This window comes from Dermacentor andersoni, chromosome 5 (assembly GCF_023375885.2).
Source record: "Dermacentor andersoni chromosome 5, qqDerAnde1_hic_scaffold, whole genome shotgun sequence".
Lineage (NCBI taxonomy): Eukaryota > Metazoa > Arthropoda > Arachnida > Ixodida > Ixodidae > Dermacentor > Dermacentor andersoni.
The window spans coordinates 193,238,133-193,263,616 of NC_092818.1; the positions used below are offsets into that span (position 1 = coordinate 193,238,133).

The 25,484-nt window shown below is 44.3% G+C and overlaps 1 protein-coding gene across 4 annotated transcripts in view; it reads left to right on the forward strand.

Moving 5' to 3' along the window:
* Window positions 1–25,484, forward strand: part of Dgk (diacyl glycerol kinase 1) — a 563,049-nt gene that overhangs the window by 525,889 nt on the left and 11,676 nt on the right. For all 4 annotated transcript variants that reach the window (XM_050179474.3, XM_050179478.3, XM_055071476.2 and 1 more), the window contains 8 exons: window positions 1,721–1,837; window positions 10,128–10,226; window positions 10,749–10,835; window positions 10,929–11,023; window positions 11,928–12,002; window positions 18,749–18,834; window positions 20,629–20,718; window positions 22,718–22,881. In XM_050179474.3, coding sequence (XP_050035431.1) covers window positions 1,721–1,837; window positions 10,128–10,226; window positions 10,749–10,835; window positions 10,929–11,023; window positions 11,928–12,002; window positions 18,749–18,834; window positions 20,629–20,718; window positions 22,718–22,881 — 813 coding nt within the window. The remainder of the gene's footprint in view (window positions 1–1,720; window positions 1,838–10,127; window positions 10,227–10,748; window positions 10,836–10,928; window positions 11,024–11,927; window positions 12,003–18,748; window positions 18,835–20,628; window positions 20,719–22,717; window positions 22,882–25,484) is intronic.

The following is a 25,484-nucleotide window of genomic DNA, read 5'->3' on the forward strand; positions in this document are numbered from 1 at the left end:
TTGTGACGAAGTTGAACTTGTTATCTATCGCTAATTAGCTCCAACAGTATACCAAACTAAACTGCTAAAGCTTCCGGTATCAGAACAAATTAGGATAATATATTTAGCCTTCTGTAGCAAGCAAAAGTCAAGGAAAATATGGGACAAGAAATGGTCCACACTGGTTACTAAAAATTTGCCTGGCTAATAGAGCTACTAAACAAAGAAAAACAAGAACAACTGTAAATACACCAGGAGCAAATGCATAACGAACGCGCGACTTTCTAACAATGTAAGTACCCAGCACTTTTTTTTTGAAAGAGTTAACACAAATTTACAGGAGAAAATAAAAGGAGAAAATGCACCACTTATATGTTGTGTTGCGCTATTCATATAAATATGATCGCTTCGTTTTCAAAGTTTGCTACTGGAGTATTGTAGCTATGCACGTTCGGAATGTACTTCCACAAGTAATCCGAAATTCCTCGTGACAAGTAGCGCATTTGCGAGGCCTAGTTAGCAACTAACTAGGATGTCACCGGTAGTGTCACATTTGATTTGCCCTTTTAAGTACAGGTTGTGCTTTCACTCAATGAATAAATATCCGCGAAATATTCTTGCCAGACGCTCATTTTCTCACTCAGTATGCAATTCCTTAATGCTGAGTAACTAAACATAACTGAGGTACTTATTTAGTGCAAGTTTACGCTTACTAGTGCAACGCGTATTGTGTATTTCGTACGCATTGCTTCTGCTCTTCAAACGGAAACTGTTCCGTAAAACTCCACATATTATCATCAGCATCCTAAAAGGAAAAGCTTGTTGCGCTATTGTTTTGTCTCCACGTGAGTCATACCGTAGCGGTATACAAGAACGAGAACTTGTGTGCTACTAGCCGTCATAGTTTCTGACGTGTTAATGACCTAGCATAAAAGCGCGGCTTGTTATACATGCGTTGTTTTCTGCAGACGTCAGTAGCGACAGGCCTCGAGTACTTGCAGTGTATGCATGAATTTGTTGGCATGACACCAAAGACAAATGCCAACCTCAAGGTTGGCATTTCCACATAACGAGGCCGCTATAAAAAATAAATAAAAAAACGCTATTTGTTTGGAATATGGCAGCTGTTAGTAAATATAGATGTGAACGCGTACCCTGTAGCACTTTCCGTGGCAACAACGGATGACGCCACATCAACAGGTATCCAACATCGGTCTTCTGGATTCTCAAAGAGGTGCTTGATCGATCGCCTAATGAGGATACCGGGTGCCTATGTCAGTTGTTAATGCCCGTCGGCACAGGGCTCCCTGTAGGCATCGCATGCCAAACGCTGATAATTATGGCTGGTTCTAGTAAACGGGGATAATGGTTCGAGAAACATGGATATCAAAGAGGCTACACTTGTTGACGGCGCGTCCGAGTTGTACTGTAGAGACAAGCCTCAAGGTGCTCTGAAAGAGCGAGTGCGATATCGAGCGTATTGGAAGCAATCTGATTTTTAAGGGTACCGATGATGACAATAGAATGTGAGTTCAACTTCAACACTGTCGACTGCTCGGAAAGGGCACGCTGTGGTAGCACTCAGAGAAACGTTGTCGTTTCTATGTTCTGTCTGCGCCTATTAGAAAGCCGAGCGGCTAGTGTCAACAAGAGGCATCTTTTATCCGCACTTGCCTTTGTTTCGGAGTACAATCTTTTAAATTTCGCGCACCTTGAATTTATTTGTCCTTTTTTTTTTCAGGCTCTAGTTCATCACTGGACGGAAGGTAACTGCACGGGAAAATGCAGCAAGTGCAAAAAGGCTATCAAAAGCTACAATGGCATCACCGGACTACATTGCCGCTGGTGCCAGATGACGGTTAGCTTTGTTTGCCTTATTTGCTTTCTTTTGCTGTTGTTGTTGTTGATGTCCGCTTATTTATTCGTTTGTCTAGTTGTCGTTGTTGTTGTTGTTTCCATGTTTGTTTTCCTCCCTGCGAATGGCACTATCAGTTCATTGCGAAATCTGTCCCCTCAATGCTATGCCGTCAAAATGGAAGCTAATATCCGCACGTCGGGCGTCCAGAGCGAACGGCCATGTATATGCGAGTAAGGCAAATAAAGACAGAGAGAGAGAGAGAGAAAAAGAAAGAGTAATGCACGTGCTTACCGGTCACGCGAGGAATTCCAACGCGACGCGTTGTCAAGAGGTGCGGAATGACTAACATCAAGCTTGTCGGTGACGCTAGCTCATCCCAAATTATTCATAATTTCAGTTCTGTAGCGAGTTATAATGCTAGATCGCAGATTCCTACTCATCCCCTTACATCGAACCTGAGCGGCTGATCGATCCTTTGCCAGCTGTTGTAGAAAACGCTGAAATTGCAAGGCCATTAACTTCGACTCCGCAGACCAACAACGGGTGCTTCTCCAAATCAGTGTCGGAAAACAACCAGAATGTAGAAATGGTTTTTCCGATGCTTAAACGCGAAAGATCACCTAATAATAATTATCGATGTCCCGCCCTCAAAAACCAAAAAGTTTGTTGAAGATAGTCTTTCCAAGACAGGTGCTAATCCTAATTCTTCCAGCTTTGTCCCTCAATCAAAACCCACAAAGTACGGTAAAGACAGTCCTTCGAAGACAGATCTTTTAAAAGAAAGTATTTTACAGCATGCGGTTTCTAAAGTAGGCAATAATTCATCATAGGTTACTTAAAGGTATGACAGTGGAACTGACCTTTCATTATTTCTGCAGCGGCAGATTTAATATATCTTTGTTGACAATTTTCTTCCGATATTATTCTTTTGCAGGAGACTTGGCTTTCAAATGTCAAATATTTTCACATAAGAAATTATCGTTTATTTCGATTGGACCGTTCAGGCGGAGGACTTGGTTTCTTGATAACAACTAGAATATGCCACAAAGCCCAAATATCCTATCAGTATATGTTTACGGAGTGCGAGATACTAGCAATAGATGTTACAATTCCTGTTTGTTACCCATTTTCCTTAGTTAATAAATATTTTCTCACAGGTGTTGAGGACATTCGTTACCTTGATACACTTGTAAAAAAAAGAAATTCTGATAGCCGGAGACTTTAATTCGCATCATCTGTTTTGGGGTTTTAAAACGGACTCATGTGGAAAGCGATTGTCGGACTGGGCAAGCAATCAAATTTTTTTGTTGCTTAAACACGAAAGTAGTTACGTATATTCAAGGTCTTTCTAAATCAGCATTGGATCTAACATTTGCCAGTTCACGGATTTCCGTCACTTCCAGGTCTACTGTCGACTCTTCCTGAAAAAGTGATCATCTACCTGTTAGGTTTGATATTGTATGCGCTCTTATTTCTTCAGTCTCCGGCGCGCACTTTTGTCAGTTACCTGAAATTTCAGTTTCTTGAGAACGGTCCTCAACTCTCAGATAACGCTACCGGATGATATCAAAGCCATGATGCTTTGCTCTGTATTAAAATGTCGCCTTGGTGGAATTCGGAGTGTACGTGGGATTATAGACGACGAAAAGCCGCTTGAAAAAAGTTAGTTTACAATCAGTGTCCGAGTAGCTGGAGTAATTATAAGTTCGCAGCTACTACATTTAAGAGAACGGTATCGAGTGCCAAAGACGAGTAGTATGAAAAACACCATCACTTCCTATGTGCCGCAACAAAAAGTTTGTTCAATTTTATCCCACAATCTTGATTCTGGCAATTTATATCTTTTATGACATACATCTCGTTAACAGAATATTTATGCGTGAAAACTGCATTTACTCTGCTTTTTGGTTATGTATTACATAAAATATTGAGTACAGCAGTTCCTTCATAAAAAAATATCTGGCGTAAGCTGCAAGAAACACCTATTTTACCCATGGTAGGGAGAGAGTTTAATGTTCGACTTAGGGAAATCATTCCGTTTGATAGGTCCACGTTGTCGCTCAAGATTGAATTTGCAGACATTTTCTCAATAACGCAAAATTGCTGCCCCCAACATATTTTAATGCCCTTTTGGAAGACTATTTGGCCTATTTCCCTATATACATGTAATAGCGACTGGTGCTTCTTCGTGTGAAGAGTAGGCAGGCGTGGGTATCGACTAACGATCCCTCTATTGGTCTTGTTAACTTTACCCGCCAGATTACATATAAGTTTTTCAGGCCGTACTTCTGGCAATAGTTCTTGCTTTGCGAAAGTTACACCTTCATGCTACAAAAGCTATCGTCACAGATCATCTTGCTGTACGCAGCGTGCTCTTAACGTGTCAACAAATTATGTGGCTTTGAACACGTTTTATACATTAGCTCCGCCACACTTAAGTTTAGTTCATTTAGTATGGGTGCCAGGCCATCGAGACATTCATCTTAATGAAATAGTCGATTTTTTAGCACGAGCTTCTTTAAGAGGTGCTGTGATATCTGTGCTGCCGGAAACTGCGCATATCATTGCATCCAGATAGAGGCAGTTTTCTTTGACCGAAGACAAAGAAAAGCCTGTCATTAGCAATATCTACACACTTCATGCATCTAAATTATTCTTGGAGCCGACAATGGCGTCCTAACCGGCAATTCGAGGTATCATTTACAAGGCTGCGTTGCCGTATGCCACCAGGTAATTTTTTTACTTGCACAAACACGGGTCTGGCGGTGCCCCCTTTACGCTACCTCTGCAGTGCACCGGAGTCCATCGATCACTTTTTTGTTACCGTGTCGGCGGTCTTCTACTCATCGAAAACGATGTTTAGAAATTCCGCTTCGAAATCTAGGACTGCCTTTATGCACTACTGTTATGCTCTCACTTGGAGCAACGGTATTAGGATACAGCCACAGGAACGTTTCCCGAGTCATTTATAATTTTCTCTGTAACACCGAAAGACTGCTTTATTAATATTTCGCATTCTCCAGGATTTATTTATTTCTCTTTCAATAAATATATAGATTTAGAAAATTCAAAAAGTAAAAATACAAATTCACAGTTATAATATTATTAATATTATATTCAAAATTTAGCTCGTTCATTTTTACGTCTATTCTCTGATTTATGTATTTTATTAATAATTTCGTGTTACTATTCCTATTTAGGCAAGGCTGACTACCATATTATACACTACTATGTTTCATTCATTACCAGGTTGTTTCTCATCTTCGATTATTCACTTGTTTTCATTTTTTATTACTTATTTATTTATTAACTAATTCATTTCATTTTCCAATCATTTTACCGCCCGGTTCTTGGTCTATTATCCACAGTGGGTTTGTGCCATTCATTGAGGCTTCGTCATCATCATCATCATCATCGTCATAAATTCCATTTATATAGTGCACATCCTGACACGTCTGTCTGCGGCGCCGTTCAAGCGCGACCGCACGCCTTCTCCGATAATCGACTCAATTAACAACGGCGCATGGCACTCGCTCTCTCCTCGTCGACAATCTGCGCCGAGGAAGGCCGCGGGTTCGCAGAGCTCGCCTTCGCACCGACTCCGGGGATAAGGTTACCGCCACCCACGCGAGCGATGACGTTGATACATTGCCCCGTGATAAATGACGGAGGCAGCCGCCCCTCCGGCTGCGTTATGTTCTGCGCGAGCTCTTGCTGCTCTCTCCTCTAAGCGCGTTGTTTGCCTTGCACTTGGAGCCTCGGTAGTGAACGTGATACTACCGCTTCGCCGACAGGCTTACGCTCGATTCTTACGCTGCGGAAATCGGTGTTCACGCGACTGTGTTACTGGCCAGGAGTGTGATGAGCGCTAACGCCTCATGCGAAGAAATCGCCCAAGAACCATTGGATTTGCTTCTCTGGGCCTCTGCTGCTTTAACTCCCTGACGACCTACACCAATTTAAGGAACGGTCCTACGCGCACGAACGTATACGCACGCGCGGGCACACGTTCACACGTACTCGAGGCGGAAAGGGATGGTAAGTGCGTAGGTCAAGTCACTGTGTACGCACTGTAGACAATGCCACACCTTTACTGTTCATTTTCAGCCAGCTTCTCATGAGGTTCACTTAGCATATTTGCCTAGTTACTATGTCCGATAACGTCATTTCGGCGTGGTGCACGCACGTTACAGGGTGTCCCACGTAACTTTAGCCAAGCTTTACAAATATGCAAATACCGCGTAGCTGGGCAAAACCAAGGTAGTGTTTCTTGCCGTCGCTTGGAGGTACTCAAAGTATTTTTTGAATTGCGCCTAATTATGTATCCTTAATTAATTAATCAAATTCTCATTTATTTTAATTAGATGAAAAGTGTCAATGAGAAAATTGTGGAGCAAGATGAAAAACTCTCCGAAACAGCTTTCTGTTGCTCAATACGTGCTATATTAAAGGGTTTTTCCGAGCGTGAAACAAGCCCGAGAATACACGCAAAGTGCCTGGAGCAGCCAGTCGTGCGCCAATGTTGCGTGCATTTGCCGGCTTCTTTCACGCTCAGGAAGACACTCACGCTAGGAAAACACACGATGTCGTCGTGCTCACATAAATATACGTGGCCGTGTTGTCGTAAGATCACTAAGTCTCTTATATGTCACGCTACGCGCCTTGACGTTGTAGACAAGAAGAAAGACCGATTCAAAAAAGCTGTTTCCCTGAAGCGTACGCATTTTATTTATTTTTTACTAGAGTGAAAAATTTCACTAGGAGCCTTCCCACTATCAATGACGCAACAAAATAAAAACAAGAAAATATAAAGATTTTATTAAGAAGATTCTCATTTTAGTTTATTTCTGTCTTAGATTCTCATTGATGCTTATAAAAGTCAGCAACTGCCATGAGTTCATAGGCAGCACAAGTGCTCTTACATTTTGAACGTGTGCGCATTGAAAAAGCAAATCGAAGTCGTAGAAAGAGAGCTGCTGAGATGAAGAATCGCCCAGAGAAATGTACGAGTACAGAGGTGTTCTTTCGGCCTTCGTTTTTCATTGAAGAAATACTGAGGCACCTTGAACGTCATTTCCGTCTTTATAGGATTAGCAATTTCGTATGCGCGTTTTTTGCACTACGTTCACGCATTTGTGGCCTGTATGTCCGCATAGTTCATTGAAGCTAAAATGCAAAGTTGCAAAGCGGAGCAAAGCGGAGCATGTTTTATTGTTAATATGCACTGAAAATTGTTTTTCATCATAATGAATCAGCTAGCCTTGACCAGACGATGCCGAGATATACCAAATTTTGATAAGGTGTCGCCAAACAAAGGCAATTGTCTTTGTTTCTTTACGTTTTCTTTCTCATACCAAACTCTACGTTCGTTGTGACGCTGGCTTGTATGATCTTTATTACGGCTTTATTTATTTCTTATTTATTCATTTAGTTACTCTCAGGGCCGCTGAGCATTTACAAAGAGGAGTCGAGAAAATACATGTACTTTCATAAAATACGTATTGCAAGAAATGAGCGGTAATTTCGGACTCCGAAACATCTTGGTCCATAATGTAAACGTTCGTAGTGGGAAGGTTATTCCCGTCTTGACTAGTCTTTGGGTTAAACGAGTCAGAGTACTCCTTGGTCCGGCCCGATGGAATACCAAATTTTATATGGTAATGGACACGCGTAGATACATAAGAATAGTAAAAAGATAGTTTTAGGTTCCTGTTAAAAAAAAGAAAATAATATTTGTATTTCATGTCTCTTCCAGTTTACAACCCTGGTTTCAAAACTATTCCAAATTAATCCTGTGCGGAAGCCAATTACGCAGCTTTCAGGCATTAAACCTCACCAGTTACATCGCCATCATCATAATCATTATGCCTGCTGCAATAGGACCTCCACAGCGATCTCCAGTTATTTACATATAAAAAAAAAATTGCATTTTGGACTGGTATTCGCAAACGGGCCTAGATGTGAAGCTTATTTTTAAATTTTATTTTACGATTGGAGCTCAGCGCCGCGCCTCTCGACAAAAAAAGACAGAACGGTTCAATAAAACTTCTCCTCCATACACGCTGCCAGCTTAGCCGCACTGCTTTAATCGCTCCGTCCCATCGATAAGCCTTGCGAGCTACTTCCTATTAGAAATAAACACCACCATTTCTCGGACTTTGCGATAACGAGAACTTCCTTCAGAGTCACACTTCAATGGATCTGTTGTGCAAATTTTGTTCAGGACTCGGCGTGGTCAGGTGCCATTGCAGCGAATTGACCACTCTATTTTAGGCGTCTAGGCGGTGTGTACCGCGTAGAAACGTTCTGGAAAACCGGGTAGCGGATTTACAATTGTTAGTAAGTAGAGCGGGGCGTCGCATTTCAGGAGGCGCCGGTCGTTTGTGCGCATGCGTGAGTAAGAGCGGGTGTGAGAGAGAAAATGTGGGGGCTTTTGCTCCTTGAATATCTGACTCTGCCTTGGCATTACGGAGGAAAAGCTTCTTTGCTCGTGTTGTATGCGTTCGTCCTTAGGCGTGCTGGTATTGCAGAGTGGGGTCGAGTTTGTTTACGCTCGCACGCTGGCTGCCGGCGCGCCGAAACAGGTGAAGCAGTGGGCACTGACGCCCCATATGCAGTGAAGCACGTAGAGACGGCTCCAATTATTTCCCCTTATGTAATACTCCCACTACGCAGCCTTTAAGGAAATAAAAATGAAATGAAACGCGTAACCATTGTGCTGCTATGTCAGTACATGGCATAGAAGTCAGTCAAAACTACTATAGCAATTCCATAGTAGTTTGCTTTTGATTATGCATGATTCACAGCATAGAAGTACATGGCATAGAAGTCAGTTAGAACCACTTTAACAATGTCATAGTCGCTTGCTTTTCTTTTTGCATGATTCAAAGTATAGAAGTACATGGCATAGAAGCCAGTCAAAACCGCTATAGTAATGCCATAGTAGTTTGGTTTTGGTTATGTGGGATTCAAGGACACAGCATGATGAGTTTATGTTCGTAAAATGACTAAAATTTACAAATAAGATTCATTTGTTGCAAAGGTTTTATGACGGTAATCTTATAATGGTGCACAATTTTTTATTGGGTAAACATGTCTACAATGATGCAATTGCTGTCTGCTACGCAGACAGCATCTGCAGTCGTCTGCTATGTTCAGCTTTCGCACAGAGCGTCAAACGTGGCTAATGTGTACATTGTCTTTCTCTTGTAGAAACATCAGAGCGTCAGCTCGCATAGTTTCCGCGTTCGCGTTCCCTTGGTCAGCAAAACACTTTAAAAAGCAGCTACAGAAGCGCTAAGAAAATAGTTACAACAGTCACCCTACTCAAGCGTCGTCATTAATAATTGTTATTCAGTAGTTTTCATGAAAGCTCCCGGCCCCTGTCGCTTTAGTGGAGCGAAAAGCCATGTGAACTCATCAGAACTGTATTTCATAATCAAGAGGACTTCGCTCCGCACTCGTGGCATCCTGTGACATGGAATTATCCGAACTAATTAACACTAGTCCTTTAATAACAGACACCATGAGAAAACACACATGAATTCAACCACATGTGTTTTGTTCTTGACCAGTCCGACCCGCGCGCAGAATTTAACGGCATCGTTCCTCACGCAAGGCCAGCGCGTGTCCCGTTCGAAGGCTTAGAGCAGGCGCTCTTTGCAACCGCGAAATGCACAGAGCATTCACAGAGCACAAAGAATCGAACACACTAGCGAGCAAAGTTCTCGCGCAGGAAATGCAGGTTTCAGTAATGTGGAATTCTGACCCACATAGTAGTGCCAGGGAGCGCATCTCTGTTCTGCATGATCCAACAATAAGTCCCATAGGACCCTTTTATTGCGTATTCATGTCTTAGGCGATTGCATGGCACGCAGGCCTATTAATATATGACAACACGATATTAATCGTTTTTATTATAGACATGTAACAACTAAGTTTATTTATCGTTTTAGACGATATATAGGAACTGGCCAAACACGCGGAGAGCATCAAAATGAGCGCCAACGGGCTTTAAAGAGCTTAACCAGAGTGACAGGTACATCCGTGCACGTTAAACGGAATTATTGCTTCGCAATGCACGCTTATTGCTTCAGGCGATACACGGGAACTCGCCAAACTCGCAGAGGGCGTCAAAATAAGCGCCGACGTGCTCAAAATAACTTCCCTTCGCAAGCGTTGCAAGACCAGAGTGACAGGCACGTGTGCCTCCGTGTACGATCAACGGAATTATTGCTCCGCGTGTTCGTTATTCGTGGTGCACATTTTTCGCCTTACATTCGTGTTGCAGCTTCACAACCATTGCGCGCCACAAGTGAAGCCCGACTGCGGCCTTGGACCACACCGAGACCACATCCTGCCGCCAACGTCTATATGCCCCGCTGTTTTGGTAAGCACGACTATAAGCAACTTTGTTGCAGCACAAGCCGTTCTTTAATGAGAATCTGGGTTCCCTCTCAGTAATTCCATAGGCGAGTTCCAGTGATGAATGATAGCGTTGCCGCAGGTCCATTGTTTTACAAAAGTAGTGTTTCCGCACAACTATATCTATGTTCCCTTTACAAAGACTAGTCCTTTCAGAGAAATCTCTCAGCTACAATGAAATGCCACAGCAGGTCTCGCACATTGAATCATTCCGCGGAATGCCAGCACTCATTGCTGCGATTGCAGATGCTGTTCATATTGTTCGTATAGTGTTATTTTGAAACTGCCCCTGTGAAAGGCACCACTGAGTGCGTTCAAACGTCGAAGAGCAGAGGTTAATTCTGTAGTGCTATGTAGACGTGCACTATGTGCGAGCGTTTTTAAGCGTGCCTAATGCTTGTTGTGAGGCAAAATTAAATGTTTCATTCAGTCTTCCGTCTTGCGGCTTTCGTGATGGCAGCAAGCTGAAAGCGCTTTCGGCTTCCAGGAGAGGCAACGAAGTGTCGGCAGTGGCCAGAAGAAACAGCTGTCTAGGTCAGATTCCAACAAAGTTTCCGACAGCGGCCAAGGCAATGTGAGTAGATGACATTTGCACTGTGAGAGCTCAGCTGCTCTGCATTTTTGTCCTGGAGGGCGCAGTGCGAGCATTGCTGTTCTTGCCACCCAGGTTTCTGCCATGTCATTCCAAGTCACACCCGTCTCTGGAACCCATCCCCTTCTAGTGCTCATCAACCCCAAGAGTGGAGGTCGGCAGGGCATGAGGTCAGTGCAGTCTGTTTGGCCTTGCCACACGGATATCTAGTTTAGAGGGACACCTAATGCTTCTTTTACAGAACTTCTTTCAGAAAGCAAAATTTATTTGATAATTCTACATATTTCGGACATGGACTGGGGCAGTGTATCATATAGAAAAGCAAATGTAGAACTGCATTACTAAAAATGCTAACAAAAAGACACAAATACACGACGTTGACACGCCGGGATATAAATACTAGGCAGAAATTATGACGGTGCCATACAATGGTTCAACTACACAGCAGAGGTGAATCGTAAATGAATCGTATAGTGCGCTGGCATTGTAAGTACGTGGTTTGTTCTTGTGGTGATAGCACAAGCGAGTACGCTTGCATACATGGTAGAAGGAAAATTATCATGCTCAATAGTGACACTGTGATAATATTAAACTATTCAGAAAGTTTAATTGATAAAAAATGTTTAGTTGCTAGCAGACTGTACTAGTAAAAAACGAGAAAGCGAATTAGTCAGTTAGTGCTATAGCCATAGCAGGTAATAAAAAGAAACCTGTTGCGTTTGTCGTTCGCATAACTTGTATAAAAACTATGTTTTTCGACGTTTCGTTAACGACGCAAGTCTGTTGAAAAGCGGAAAAGCTTGCGGTTCGTGAAACTTGGATCAAACCGTGTTCTACGTACATAAATATGTAGTTAGCTGTAGTCATCGCCAAACGTGTACAAGTCATACCGTCTGCCTCTGACTTCATTCATGCTTAGGCCAACTGCTTATTAGCAGAGCAGTGTCGCATATGTTTAACGCGTGCTGCGAAAAATGGCAGAAACCACTGTGTGACATATTGCATTTCAAGCCTGATCAAAGTGTCACGTCCCTTCCAATACATTGTAGCCATCATGTGCATTTCTATTTGCAGAATATTAAGAAAATTTCAGTACTTGCTGAATCCTCGACAAGTGTACAATGTTGCCAAAGGGGGACCAATTCAAGGGTGCGTATGCCACTTGAACTTCCTGAAATAATATTGCTATGTATGATTTTGCGATGAATTGCGTGTAATAATGCTGCAATCGCGCGCTTAAAAATAAGCTTCGTGAGAGTTTAAGTACAGTTATTGGGATAACTGAAACTTGTGACTTTCGCCGCAAAACTACCTCGCTATAACACGTGCCATTTTACCTCTAGCTTAAACAAGGACAACTTTATCAACACAATACATGGCACTGACTGGACTTCCATTGGCAACTTGCGTGATCCTGAAAGAGCACTAGAGAAATTCTGCTCCTTATTTCCTAAAGCAGTGTATGCAAACACCAGAACTGTAAGATGCAAGAAAATATTTAAATTCCCCTATAATCCCTGGTTAACAAAAGGTTTGTTAACTAGCTTGCGAAACAAAGATAATCTATATAGGAAAACTAGAAAACAGCCATTCGTTGTGAGTCTAAAACTTAGTTATAAAGATTTAGTAATTTGTTGAATAACCTACTAAAAAAATCAAAACGACTTCATTATGAAAGATAATTTTGTAAGACAAAAGATAACCACAAGAAAAAAATGGAAGCTTTTGAATTACTTTTTGAATAGACCGCAGGTTAGTGGAATAATTTATCAATTAATTTATAAAGAACAAATCTACACTGAGGCATCTGGCATTGCTAACTCGTTTAGTGATTACTTCTATGAGATACACAACAATAGGCCTGTAGCTTCACCGTACACGTTATAACCATGCATTTTTTTTTTCTTTCCTGTGTTGTGACTTCGGGGTGAAGGACGAGCGACGGACTCTTTTCGTAGACGAAGAATAAACAAAAAACTTTATACAATATTTAGATAGTGGATGATAGCGCACAGGTAGCGGAAGGGCGCATCAGATCGACTGGGCGGCTGGAAACGGCTGTCTCTTCTCACGATGGGCGCGTTCTCCCTTAAATCCCTTCGGCGACTCCTCGTCGGCAGGAACCAGGCGGGGCAGGGTGATGACGTCGCCCGCGTCGAATTCTTGATTCGTCGTGGAGATGGCAGAGCGCTTCTTGAAGTTGCCTCCCGTGTCGAATTCTTAATTCTTCGCGGAGAAGTGGCAGCTCCCGTCGCCTCGCTGATATGCACGGGGTGTAGTATGGCAGCGCCCGTCGCCTCGATGAGAGGCACGTGGTATGGCACAACAGAACCCCCACCGCCAGATAATACATCCAGAAGTCGAGCTGTTCGACGCGGCTCGGCGTATGCGATGTACTGATTGAGCGACGTCCTTGATGGGGCCAAGGAAATGTCTTTGCCGCCCTTTCATCCCCTGGTCTTTCCTTTTCTTGGATCTGAGAAAGCTCACGGAATGACCAATATCAACGCCGACCACTTCGGTGAAAGTGAGCACTCTCCCAATGCTCTCCACAACGCCAGACCAAACTACATGACAATTACAAACTCTCAACAGCGCCATTACGATTATTGTACTCAGCACGGAACACGCACCCGATAAGGAGCCCGGGATACAGACTTCCACGAATAGTGCTCTCAAAGAAGACACATTCAAAGAGAATAAACAGCTAAAGAATAGATTGCAAAGCAATTCCTAACAGTCATTCGGGCAGGCAAGACACATCTCAGGCGATCGAATAAAGTTTATATTTTGCCCTGTCTCGCTCCGAGTGAAATTCTGTCACTTGTCATTGGACTTACCAACTTGCTGACATGCATCGCATGACCGAACAAGTGTTTCAACCTCTTTCCAGCATCATGGCCAATATAAATCTGGCGCTAGCCTAGCCTTTGTCTTCTTGATACCGAAGTGACCCGCCCAAGAATTCCCCTGCGCTAACTCTAAAAGCTGTGGTCGGTACTTTTCTGGCACGAGAAGTTGGTTGTATGTCCGATCCTTGGAATCTTGATATTCCCGGTACTTGAGGCCTGACTTATTGTAGAACGAGATGTTCTTTCGGGCCACCCCTTCATTTACATTAGCCTGCAGCACAGTTAGCGAAGGGTCACTTTTCTGTGCCGCGATAAGCGCCGCTCGTTCAACCCTACTAAGCTGCTCCCAGCAAAAGGATGCGGGATTAAGCAGTGAACCTTTCACTTCAGCCCTAGGCGCCCCGTTTTCCCGGCTATCGAAAGGCTCCTCACCAACTGTCACTGATCCGGCAATTGATCCGTCACAACTCTGAGTCCTCTGCTTTTCATCAGCCCTATCTCCCGGCCTAGACTGCCGCTGTGAGGACGTTACATTGTCAGTTTCTTCGTTTGAAGATGAGCTTTCACGTTTCTTTGAGAGGGCGCGTGACCGCGATCGCGGTAATGCCATGCAAGCGAGACTGGTAGAGAACGACCGGCCCTCGTTTTCTAAAAGCTGCTCCGATTTGGTGGAGAAAAAAGATATGAAAAGTGTTCGGATAAACATGGATTCACGGCTGCTTGCATTTGCAACCTTCCAAAAGCGCCCTCGAGGGTTACCCTGGCAACTGGCAAGCACGCGCTGTGCTCTTCTGCGACTTGTCTGATTAAGGCGCATTCCCCTGTATAGTCGCCGGGAGAAACACAGGATGAATGACTAACATCAATGGTGGCGGCGGAATCGCGAAGTGCCCTGCACATTTTCCCGTTTACCACGACATCCTGCATATATGGCTCGAGCAGCCTCCAATTTTCCTCTGAATGGCTAATGCTGGCGAACGCGATTTGTTCCTTGGAATTTGAGGAAATATGGCCTTCCTTGTTGCAACAGAAGCAGATAATTGATCTCCGGGCCTCGAACGCGCGCTCTACGTCTGCCTTAGATTTAGCGACCCCAGCTAACTGGGCTGTCCCTGCTAGCCCTTCCCTCGCCACCTCAGCCTTAGTCGATACTCCCTTGCTGAATTCGTGGCTCGTGGATGATTTCTTATTCGGTGAAGCTGGGTTGCGAGGGGAAAACCGCTTTACAGAATAGTCCTTTGTTTCTAGCCTATCTTCCTGGATCGGTTTTCCTTGGAAGTTTCGGCGCGTGTAATATTCCTCCGCGAGCTGCGCTGCCTTTTCTATGTCTGCCTCTGGGAACCAGTCCTGCAGCCAGATTCTAACTTCTTCTGGAAGAACTGGTAAAACTGCTCCAGTGCTATGCATTCAAGCACCTTGTCGTGGTTGCCATACAATTCTGCACTTTTGAGCCACTCTTTAAGCTAGACTTTAACTCGTACGCGAACTCAGTGTGTGACTCGCTACCCCTTTTTGCCTGTCTAAACTGCTATCGAAATGCCTCGGCAGAGAGGCGGTATTGGCGAAGGAGTGCGGCTTTTACCTTTCCATAGTTCTCGTAGTCTTCTTTAGACAAGCGTGCGAGAACTCCCGCGGCCTCTTTTGGAACAACCGAAAGAAGTTTTTGAGACCAAAGGCTTTCGTCCAGCTCTGTCTTTTCACACGTACGTTCGAAATTCACGAGAAAAAGTGCAATATCACCGCCTATCCTGTTCGGTAGCATCAGAAACGTATTTCTCAGTTTAGGCGTATCGTCTCCACCGGAAAGAGGACTTGAACGCGCCAAGCCGATTCGAATTTGCTCTATTTCCATTTCTCTCATTTTAAGAGCATGATCTCGCTTTTCGCGCCTTTATTTCACCTCTGCCTCCTCGCGCCTTTTCTTCTCGCTTCTCCTCTTAAGAATTTCTCCCCAAACGTCTTCGACTTCCTCCTCAGTTACCTCTTGTGCCCTCATAACGTCTCAGAATGGCTTTCTTTCGCCTTGCCGCGGCAACCGAAATGCCCGTCTCCTGACAAACATTGAGAAGGTCCTGTATCCTGAGCTTCTCCATCGCGATCTAACTCTCCGGTTTTGCCTCTAAATTAGCTTTGCTTTCGAAGCCAGAAATCTATGCAAGGCCTGAAGCGAACTAAGGCAAAACCACTACAGCCCTTTCAGAATACTTGAGCAATGGCCCTTAGCATTTACGTGTGTGACAAATGTCTGCCGTAGCGAAAGACAAACGTCGGGCACTCACCTCTCCAAATTAGCTGACGCCGGTGGTCCTCGTGGCTGCCGTTGAGCGGTGTAGCGGGCGTTATCTGTCTTCGAATCCCACAGCTTGCCGTCCACTTTTGTGACCTCGGAGTGGAGGACGAGAGAGGGACTCTTTCCGCAGACGAAGACGAAACGAAAAACTCTATACAATATTTACAGATAGTGGATGATGGCGTACAGGTAGCAGCAGGAGCGCATCAGACTGACTGGGCGGCTGGAAGCGACTTTCTCTTCTCACAATGGGCCGGTTCTCTCTCCAATCCCTTCGGCAACACCTCGTCGGCAGGAACCAGGCTGGGTGGGGTGATAACATCGCCTGCGTCGAATTCTTGATTCGTCGCGGAGATGGCTCGGCGCTTCTTGAAGTCACCTCCTGTGTCGAATTCTTGATTCATCGCAGAGAAGTGGGAGCTCCCGTCGCCTCGCTGATATGCACGTGGTGCACGTAGTATGGCAGCTCCCGTCGCCTCTATGACAGGCACGTGATATGGCACAACACCTGTCACCCCTGATGAAGTGTGTTCTACAATCCTAAATTAAAAATCTCTATTGTCGGGCTAGATAATATTTATGCAGATCACTTAAAGCTCGCTGCTTCATATAAATTGCGGAAGTATTAATCGATCTAATTAATCTCATTTTTAAATGTGGTACCTTTCCGAGCTCACTTAAGAAGGCAAAATTAATCTCGGTGCATAAGAAAGGTGATATTACAGAGGTCCTAAACTATCGCCCTATCTCTATTCTGTCATCACTTAGCAAAATTATTCAAAAATTATTTCTGAAACGTATTAATAAGTACCTTGACAAATTTAAGGTGCTAAAACCGTCCCAATCCGGTTTCTGTGCAGGTAGTTCAACCAATTTCGCTTTACTATCATTAACCGATTTCTTAAAACCTTCCATCGACAACGGCGATTCCGTCGGTTCTGTATTTCTTCATTTTACTAAAGCCTTTGACGCCGTTAATAAGAATATTTTATTTACTAAACTAGAATCATTGGGTATAACTGGTCCACATATAACTTTTAAAAAATACTAGTTGATCGCGAACAATCAGGCTGTATAGGTGGCGTTTATTGAAATGTTAAGGTCATTAACCAATGGGTACCACAGGGCTCAATACTTGGACTTTTATTGTTTTGTATCTACATTAACGATTTACCTTAGTGCATTAATCTTCCTAAAGTTGTCCTTTACGCTGATGATACCACCATTTTCAAGTAACATAAATCGTTAACTACGCTAATTACTACGTTGAACAATGAATTAACCAAAGTTATTCAATTATGTTCTTTAAACAACCTAATTTTGAAGCCACTTAAAGCTCAGTTCATGATTCTTAGATCATCTCAAAATGTTCTCCCTTATCTACTGCAAGTATCCATAGACCATCATTTAATCCCAGCGGCTGACTGTGTAATTTTCATTGGCATAAAATTAGACCCTACTTTGAAGTCTAATAATCTTGTTGCTTATGTTGAACAAAAAACTGCTTTTCGTATAAGAGCTCTCAATAAATCTCGTCCATTTTCTTTCTGTTCACCTCTTATTGTCTTTATACTTTGCCTTCGTACATAGTTACACCACATATGGCATTACTTCGCGGGGAAATATATATAACTGTCACCTTTTGTCCATACAGCACATTCAAAACCAGGCCATTCGTATTATTACCAACAGTTCTTCTTATTCTAATGATTCTCCGCATATTCCGGCTAACTTCATTCTTCCTATGTCTGGCTTGTTTAAATTTTATTTACTTATCACTGTACTTAAATTACTTAACGAACAGCTCGCGTGTCAAATAATAGACTCTAGTTTGCTCACAAATACCGAAAACACTAGGTTTGCCCATAATCACAACTTTCTGTTACCTAAATGCAGCACGAACTATGGTAAAACTACTTCCTCCTTCTCGGCGATTAAATTGTGGAATGACTTACCCCATGCCCTTAAATCATCAACATCTTTGCATGCATTCAGATGTGAACTTAAGGATTTCATTTTGTATAACTAGTTGCCCTGATTAATTTACTTTGTATATAAAGTGTGAACTTGTTAAATATGTTTATACAATTTAGATTGATAATGTGCGTCTTTTTTTTATTTTACATGTATGACTGCTTGTATAAGTGTCGAATGGATTCCTTTTTACTACTTGGTTCACTTTTTATTTACTTGTAGATTGCATAATTTTACACTGCTGTATCAAATAATCATTTCGTACCAATGTTCTTGTTAACCGAGCGTCCCGCTGCAGTCGTTTGACTTTGATACCCTCGCCTGTGTACTACTAACAACCAACTATGCATCTTTAATTAACAATAAACTGAAACTGAAAGCATATCGGTGGACACTTACGTTACATTCATGTATTGCCATCTATGAATCTTCTAGGCTTGTCATTACCTTAGCGAAATTTGTACGAAATACAAGTGCGTCCACCAAGGTGTCGCTAGAAGAAGCGCTGCATGTGTGTTGAAGAAACTGTGCGTTTAAGGGCATTGATGCTGCGCACTTTAATTTTTTTATTTCTGCGCCTTTTGTAATGTCCTTTTCCATTGAACACACCCTCGGCTATATGATACCGTTTCTTTGCGCCCTTTTACCATCACTGGGCCCTTGCACCATAAAACCACGTTTGCTGTCGCCACACGTGCTATTGCTACGCTGTTGAAGATACAACACTAAAGATTTGAAGGGCATTGCTTACGTGTCGCATATTTTCCTACTATTTTCAGGCTTCAATTTTTTAAGGACATTTCGAATTACCGCGTCTTGTGTTGCGGAGGCGACGGTACAGTGGGCTGGGTACTAGACACCATAGGTAAGTCATCATAATGATTTCTCGCCGAGGAATCGCCGTTTTCTGGAACTAAAGTTGTTCACCCTTTTTTGGGGCCGTGTTCACAACGCTTTTCATTCGTAAGTGCCCTCTGCCATTGGTTGGCCGCCTTCGCTGATAATATGTCCAGCATCAGGATTGCTTGCATTTTTTTTTTTCTCTCACGAGCCTGCAAGCGTCAGAGCTTCTCGTGATGCGGACCGTGAATACTACATTTGGTTCGTTAGGGAGTTTCAGAATACGGGCCCAAAAGAAATGCATATACGGCGTCGCCACTGAACATGCGCGAGCCACTAAAGGAACTTAGCATTTTTGTCGCGCACGATGCTTTTTTTTTTTTTCGGATTAACGGTCCATTCCTTGCAGCCGGATTTCTTGCAATTTCAAATAGCGCCGTCTATCGAAGGGACGGATATCAGCTCACATGTGTCTGGACTGACCAACTCGACACGTCAGTAAAGAATTTTGTTGTAGGCTGCCTTTTCATCTAAGCTCACGCAAATCACCAGGATTGAACGATATATTGACCCTTGTTTTGAGGAGCGGTTATATATTTTCTGAACTCGTAGCTCTAAAACGGGAGACAGAGAGAAAATTTTTATTGTTGAAAAGAAGTTTGGCGGAATGGTCGGAGCCGCTTTAGTCCAGGGCCCCACTGGCCTCGGCCGCCCGCTTAACCTCGCTTATGAAAGACTGTTGTCCCGCCAGGTCTGAGCTGGTTAGCTGCGCCTCCCATTACTCCATTGTGTGGCGTGTTTTAGCAAACGGGTGTGATTCACAATCCCGTGTAATGTGTTATAATGTTGGTATGCCGTCGCACCACGGGCAGTCAGTCATGTAGCGAATGAAGAACATGGCATTTTGTGATTTAAGATGGTGGAAAACCCCGGTCCTCTCCACTGAGTTGCTAGTCAGGGGGAGGGTATTTTTTTCTGGTTGTGAGCTGATGAGCGAGAGTTTCTCGGACGTATAACGGGAAGATTTACTATTGCTATTTTACCAGGCAGAAAAAAAATTTGTATACGAGGCCAGAACTTGTGAGCCTACGGATTCTATATTATTTATTTAAATATATTCTCTGAACTAATTGTGCAATACGCGTATATGTGCAACATTTATTATATTGTTAGAACTTGACAATTTCTCGCTCTCTAGCATTTTAATTTAACATTTTCTATCTACAGCTTTATAGACACACTGGCAGAGCAAGCGCAAGGCTGTCGCGCTCCCGTAGAGACGAGTATTTATCTGTGCAGAAGGAACGTTTATTCAAGCGGGAGAAGAAATAACCAGCAACTGAACAATAAACAAAACGCTAATGCAAACAACAGTGCAGGAAATGGTGTGAGACGTAAAATCAGAAATGCAGAAACAGTGTATTGGACAGGCGCAATGGCAAGGAAGGCAGTCATGGAACTATATAGACCAGCCAAAGGTGTGAGCTTACTGGGAAATTTTTATTATAATTTAAGGGGCCCTGCCTTGCTTTTTGAAGCCAGATGTGGCTGTCTGAAAAAAGAGACATAGGAGAATATTTTCAAATGAACATGATTCGTTTATAACTTCTCAAAGCTGGACAGAATCCATGCTGAGAGCATGCATGCGTGCTCGGTTAGAATGACACAGTATCCACCCAGGGATAATTGTAGACGCGGTTAGCCTTCTCCGGGCCTTTGATTTGGTTGAAAGGGGTGATGGTGAGCGTACTGTTCTCCGTTGTCGCGATTGTTTGGTTCAATGTGTGATAACAGACGCCCTTGTCAATTTCCTCAACAGACAAGCTAAACTACGCCCAGCTTCCTCCAGTAGGAATCCTCCCTCTTGGAACAGGGAACGACTTGGCGCGGTGTCTTCGGTGGGGGCCAGGTAAGGCCTCGGTATACGCATACCATGCAAAATCGGCATAGCATGTATACAATCTGAAAGTGTGCCAAAGAAATCGAAATATCTCTTTTGCTCATAACTCAAGCACATGAATTTGATTTAAGGTCTGTGTGACTCCGAAGACCCAGTGCACTATACATTTAGAACTTCTCAGTCAACAGCAATGGAGCCACTGCTTGAGAGAATACAGATTTCTGTTGTTGAAGCCACTCCCTTTGAAAGAGGCAGTCTGCTGAATTTTTCTTTCGTGAAGCGTAGTTGTTTATTTAAATGAAAGCATGGAGAAATTGCCGTACGTAGTGGCTTGAGGAAGTGGTCCATATCACAGTTGCTGGGTCTGCAAACTCAGTTAATTCAGTGTTTCTTTTAAATTAAGTGGGTTTTTTCCTTGCCATTACTTCTTGTTTCCCAAGTGACCGATGATGTTACACCCCCGGTTGTTTGAAACCAGCTTCACTTCGAAAGCAGGGACTACTGTAACAGTCCTTCAATAATAAATGTCCTCTCTCTCCTGCCACTATCGCCGATACCGGAAATAGCGGTGGCGAGGCATAATTTGTGCAAGCTATTGACAACGGGCAAAAATAATGGAAAATGTTGAAGTACCGTCATAAAATACATGTTCTGTGAAATCGAAATATACAGGAACTCCGGCCCATGCGATCAGTGTTGTCGACAGCTAGCATAGGCAGCTAGCATATTAACGAGAGAAATAGATACGCAGAAGAAACAGCACTAGCTTCACCATCTCAACCTGTTGAGATTCACTCACAGATTCACAAGCAGCTTGCAGCAATGTTCAGAAAGGAAGAATCTCCAGGTAAGCCCTACAAATCCTCACGGAAACGGCAAAGAAAAAGCTACCAGAAATATACATCGTTTGGGCACGAATCCCTGCTGGGGAATGAGGCAGCCGATTCCTTCGCCCGAGCTCATGTTGACCGGGCTTTCTCACAGGACGTGCCAAGGAGACCGGATGAAGTCCAGAAAGAGTACAAGTAGGGAAGAGACAGTAACCCTCAGGAAATTACAAACCAGCAGCTACGTCCACGCTATCCTATTTCACTGAATCTCACCTACTCAGCATTAATATTTCTGCACATACTGTAATGTCCAAGACAACCAACGCCATACGGTTTGGGGATGTGTCGCGAAAAATGGCACCGTAGAGACCTAAATACTAACCGAAGAGCAGCGAGAGGCCAAGCTATCGGACCCGGACCCGGAGAGACAGCGCAGCCTTATCGAAGGGGCACAGGAGATGGCCGTGGCCCGCGGCTACCCAGAATAAGGAGGCCGCCCACCTAGGGCGCAGACTGCGCTTGCTCGAAATAAAAGGTTATTCTCTCTTTCTCGCCGCTCCCCCGTCCAATGTGCCTACGCACGTGTACATACCTAGGACGTGACAAGGGACTGTGGTAGCATCAGCCCCTAGGAGCGCATGCAGGCTCGTTGGGGAAATACTGCGGGCTCAAATGATCGCCACAGGAAGACGAGGCGACATACCGAGGTCGAAAGGCAGGAAACGAGTAGAGCTTGGGTAAATATGAGATAATACCATGAATATTGAGTCCCGAAATTCTAAACAGACAGGCGGACAAAGAACTTTAATGTCGAAATTCTAAAGCTCGTAATTAATTGCCAAAGTTGAAATAAACCTTGTACTTCGGTCGGGCGCTCCAGCAACGGAAGAAGGGCCTCCTGGGAGTTTCTAATACTGTGCATGTAAACTTCTGCGCACTTAAGTGATCTCTCCGAAGGCTCCAAAGTCGGCTAGACGTTTCATTTGGAAATCTTCGTGGGCCTGTTACGCGTTCACTGCCAGCGGTCATTACTATGTTTAAAAGGAGATTCCCTATATTCCCCAGCAAAGAGTAGCAAACTGGTCTGGGTTAGCCTCTTTGCCTTTACTGTCTTCTGTGTCTCTCGCTCTTGCATATATTTTCTAAAGCTCTTTTTTATTCTCTATTCCCCTCTTCAGGTTACGAAAACGAGAGCCTAGAGAAGATACTGCAGAAAGTTGAGAAATCCACGACGGTCATGATGGACCGCTGGAAGATCGACATCAGTAACACGGCAAATTCCGACGAGCGTGGCGACCCTATTCCCTGCAACATCTTCAACAACTACTTTTCCATAGGCGTGGTGAGTCACCCACTTTGTTAGGCCTTCTTGCAAGGCAAGAGTCGGAAATGCGTATATATATTCATCTATTTTTGAATCTTTGTTTGCAGGCCACACTGAAAAACTAAAGTTTTTTTTTTTTTTTTATTGGAAATAATACGACTATACATGTTTTCCTTCCGGGAGTGCACACAGCGCTTGAAGCACTTAGGTAGTGCGCTATTACACGTAGGCATTTCGTAAAACTTTGTTAGGCTGACGATAGTGCTGTTTTACGAACCCGTATTTGTTATTAAGCAGCCCAAAAGTATTCTTCTTCTCGGTCTGCCTGATGTATTCATCGAGTATTTACTGTGTTTTAACACTCTTACTGCGTTGAAGAGACAAATTCAAGTCGTGCCATAGTTAAGGTGACCATACGTCCCGACTCAGGCGGGCCACGTCCCGCTTTTACCCCTGTGGTCGTGCTGTCCCACAAGTTATGTATGGATGGTGTTTTGTACCGCTTTGACCTCTCCCGACGCCGAGCTTTCCCGACGCCGAGCTTTCCCGACATGCCTGCTGTGTGGTGCCGAATCGGCAGTTCGCTTTCTCGGTGGTGTTCTTCAAAAATACTCGGGAGGCAGGTGGCAAACTAAGTGAAGCACTGCCGGAGGTGAGACATAGAAAGCACGCCCAGTTACGGCTCGTAAGTTTTCTCGATCCAGCTACATTAGACTTCTCAATGCGTTGGCTAACGAGCCGCAGCGAAAACAAAGTGCAATGGTCTTCGTCTTCATGCCGTCTTACTTGTCTCGCACGTGTTATTGGAAACGCCTGGACTAATGCCGAAGCGCAAGTGCAAATTTACTGAATAGCATGAAAAAAGCCTCACTTCATGTAAACGAAGTTTGAAATAAATATTGAATCTCGTTTATGAATCTTATACATTTACAGCACGTGTTTGCCAGAGTGTGCAAATGATCCGCATAATCCTTTTCCATCGTCTTCAGTACCGTACAGCGGACGCTAAACTTCTGTGGCGATCCATGGTACACAGTTAAAGTAAATAAGAACACCAGTGCTACTTCGTCAGCTTCCTGATGGCACATGCTTAGCAGACTACAACACTTACGAACATGTTGCTGTTTCTCTTACGGCGTAATTAAGCTGTTATGGGCTCATTCCAATAGCCGTTTCGCTTGGCGATAGTGTCCGCCGCCACCAATGTCCGGTGTCTGTCGTAGCTATCGCCGCGAATGAGAAAAATACACCAAATTCCTGCCTGTCAGCTTCTCTACCACTGAGCCACGCCAGCGCTTGCTAGCTTTCAGCGGAAAGATGCCCTATAAACGCGTGCAAGCGCGATATGCGTGCAAACTTTACATTGCAGTTGCGTTATATTCCGCCAGGTGTCCTGACATGTAGCAGTTGCATGTAACAGTTGAATCATGCAAGTAGCTTGACCTGGTTAACTCAAGCAGGCTAGGTGACTATTTATCATAACCCCGTTTCGAAGGAGATGTCAATAAACCATCATCATCATCAACAGCAACAATGCCGCGGGTAAAGGAATATGACATGTGCACCACGTAGTGTGGGTACCTGTGCTTACTCTTCGGTACTCGTTATTGCGCCTTCTCACGAGGTACCAACTGCTGCTGAAGAAGCGAATCGTAGGGCTACGCGCGCGGCGGCAACCAGGCAACGTCGGGCTAAGCAGATCGCTGTGCAGAAAGCACAAGTCGCAGCTCGCCGTCGACACCGGGCGGGCAGTTCATACATTGGTTCAGGTCGTTCTCGAGAAAACGACCCGAAGAGGTTTCACTGCGAGACCCTGCTGTGCGTGATGCCGAAAATGGAGCTCCTATGGAGCCGCTCCTCCAGCTTATGCTGCGTGTTTCGTGTGCCGCGCAGGCCCGTGACTTTTTATTGCGATAGCAATCGTGTTGACACTCCAGACGCATTTCTACCGCCGCCGTCGCCGTGATGTTCCGCAGAAAGTCCAACGGCGATAACACCGTCGCCGCGCGCCCTGCGCTGTATTTGCGAGTGAAAACGTGCGAGAGAGCCGACGATCGCGGCTCAGTCTCTCCTGCGCGAAAGGGAGGAAAGCGGGGACGAAGCGCGCTGTCTTCCGTCACGCGCGAGGCACCCAACCCTGTGAGACACCAGGGGGAGGGTAGGGAGGGGCGCTGGATTTATGCTGCGGCTGCAACTGCGCATGTGGCGGCTGCGCGCGGTCGCGCAGCCTTATAGCTAGCTCTATCTGGAGAGCGATCTGCGTTCGGGGCAGAGTATCTACGTGCGTCGGCGGCTCGTAGCGTTGTGCGTGTGGTGTGTTCTGCACGCTCAATTTGCGTTGAAGCAATGACAGCGCGAAGGTCACTTCGCTCGCTGCTGCTGACGCGTTTCCTCACGCCAGCGTTTTGACCGCGGTCATCATGTGTGGCGTGTTAATGTTTGCTGTGCGCGCTGACACCAGGCCTGTCAATTTACTTAGTAAGCGAAGGGTTGCAAGTTGATACGGCCGATACAAGTACTATCTTTATTCGTATGGCTCTCTGCTAATTTGATATCGCAATCGATACTTCGCCTTCCGGGTGAAACTGTTACTTTTTTTCTTAGAATGTAGCCTCTCTCTT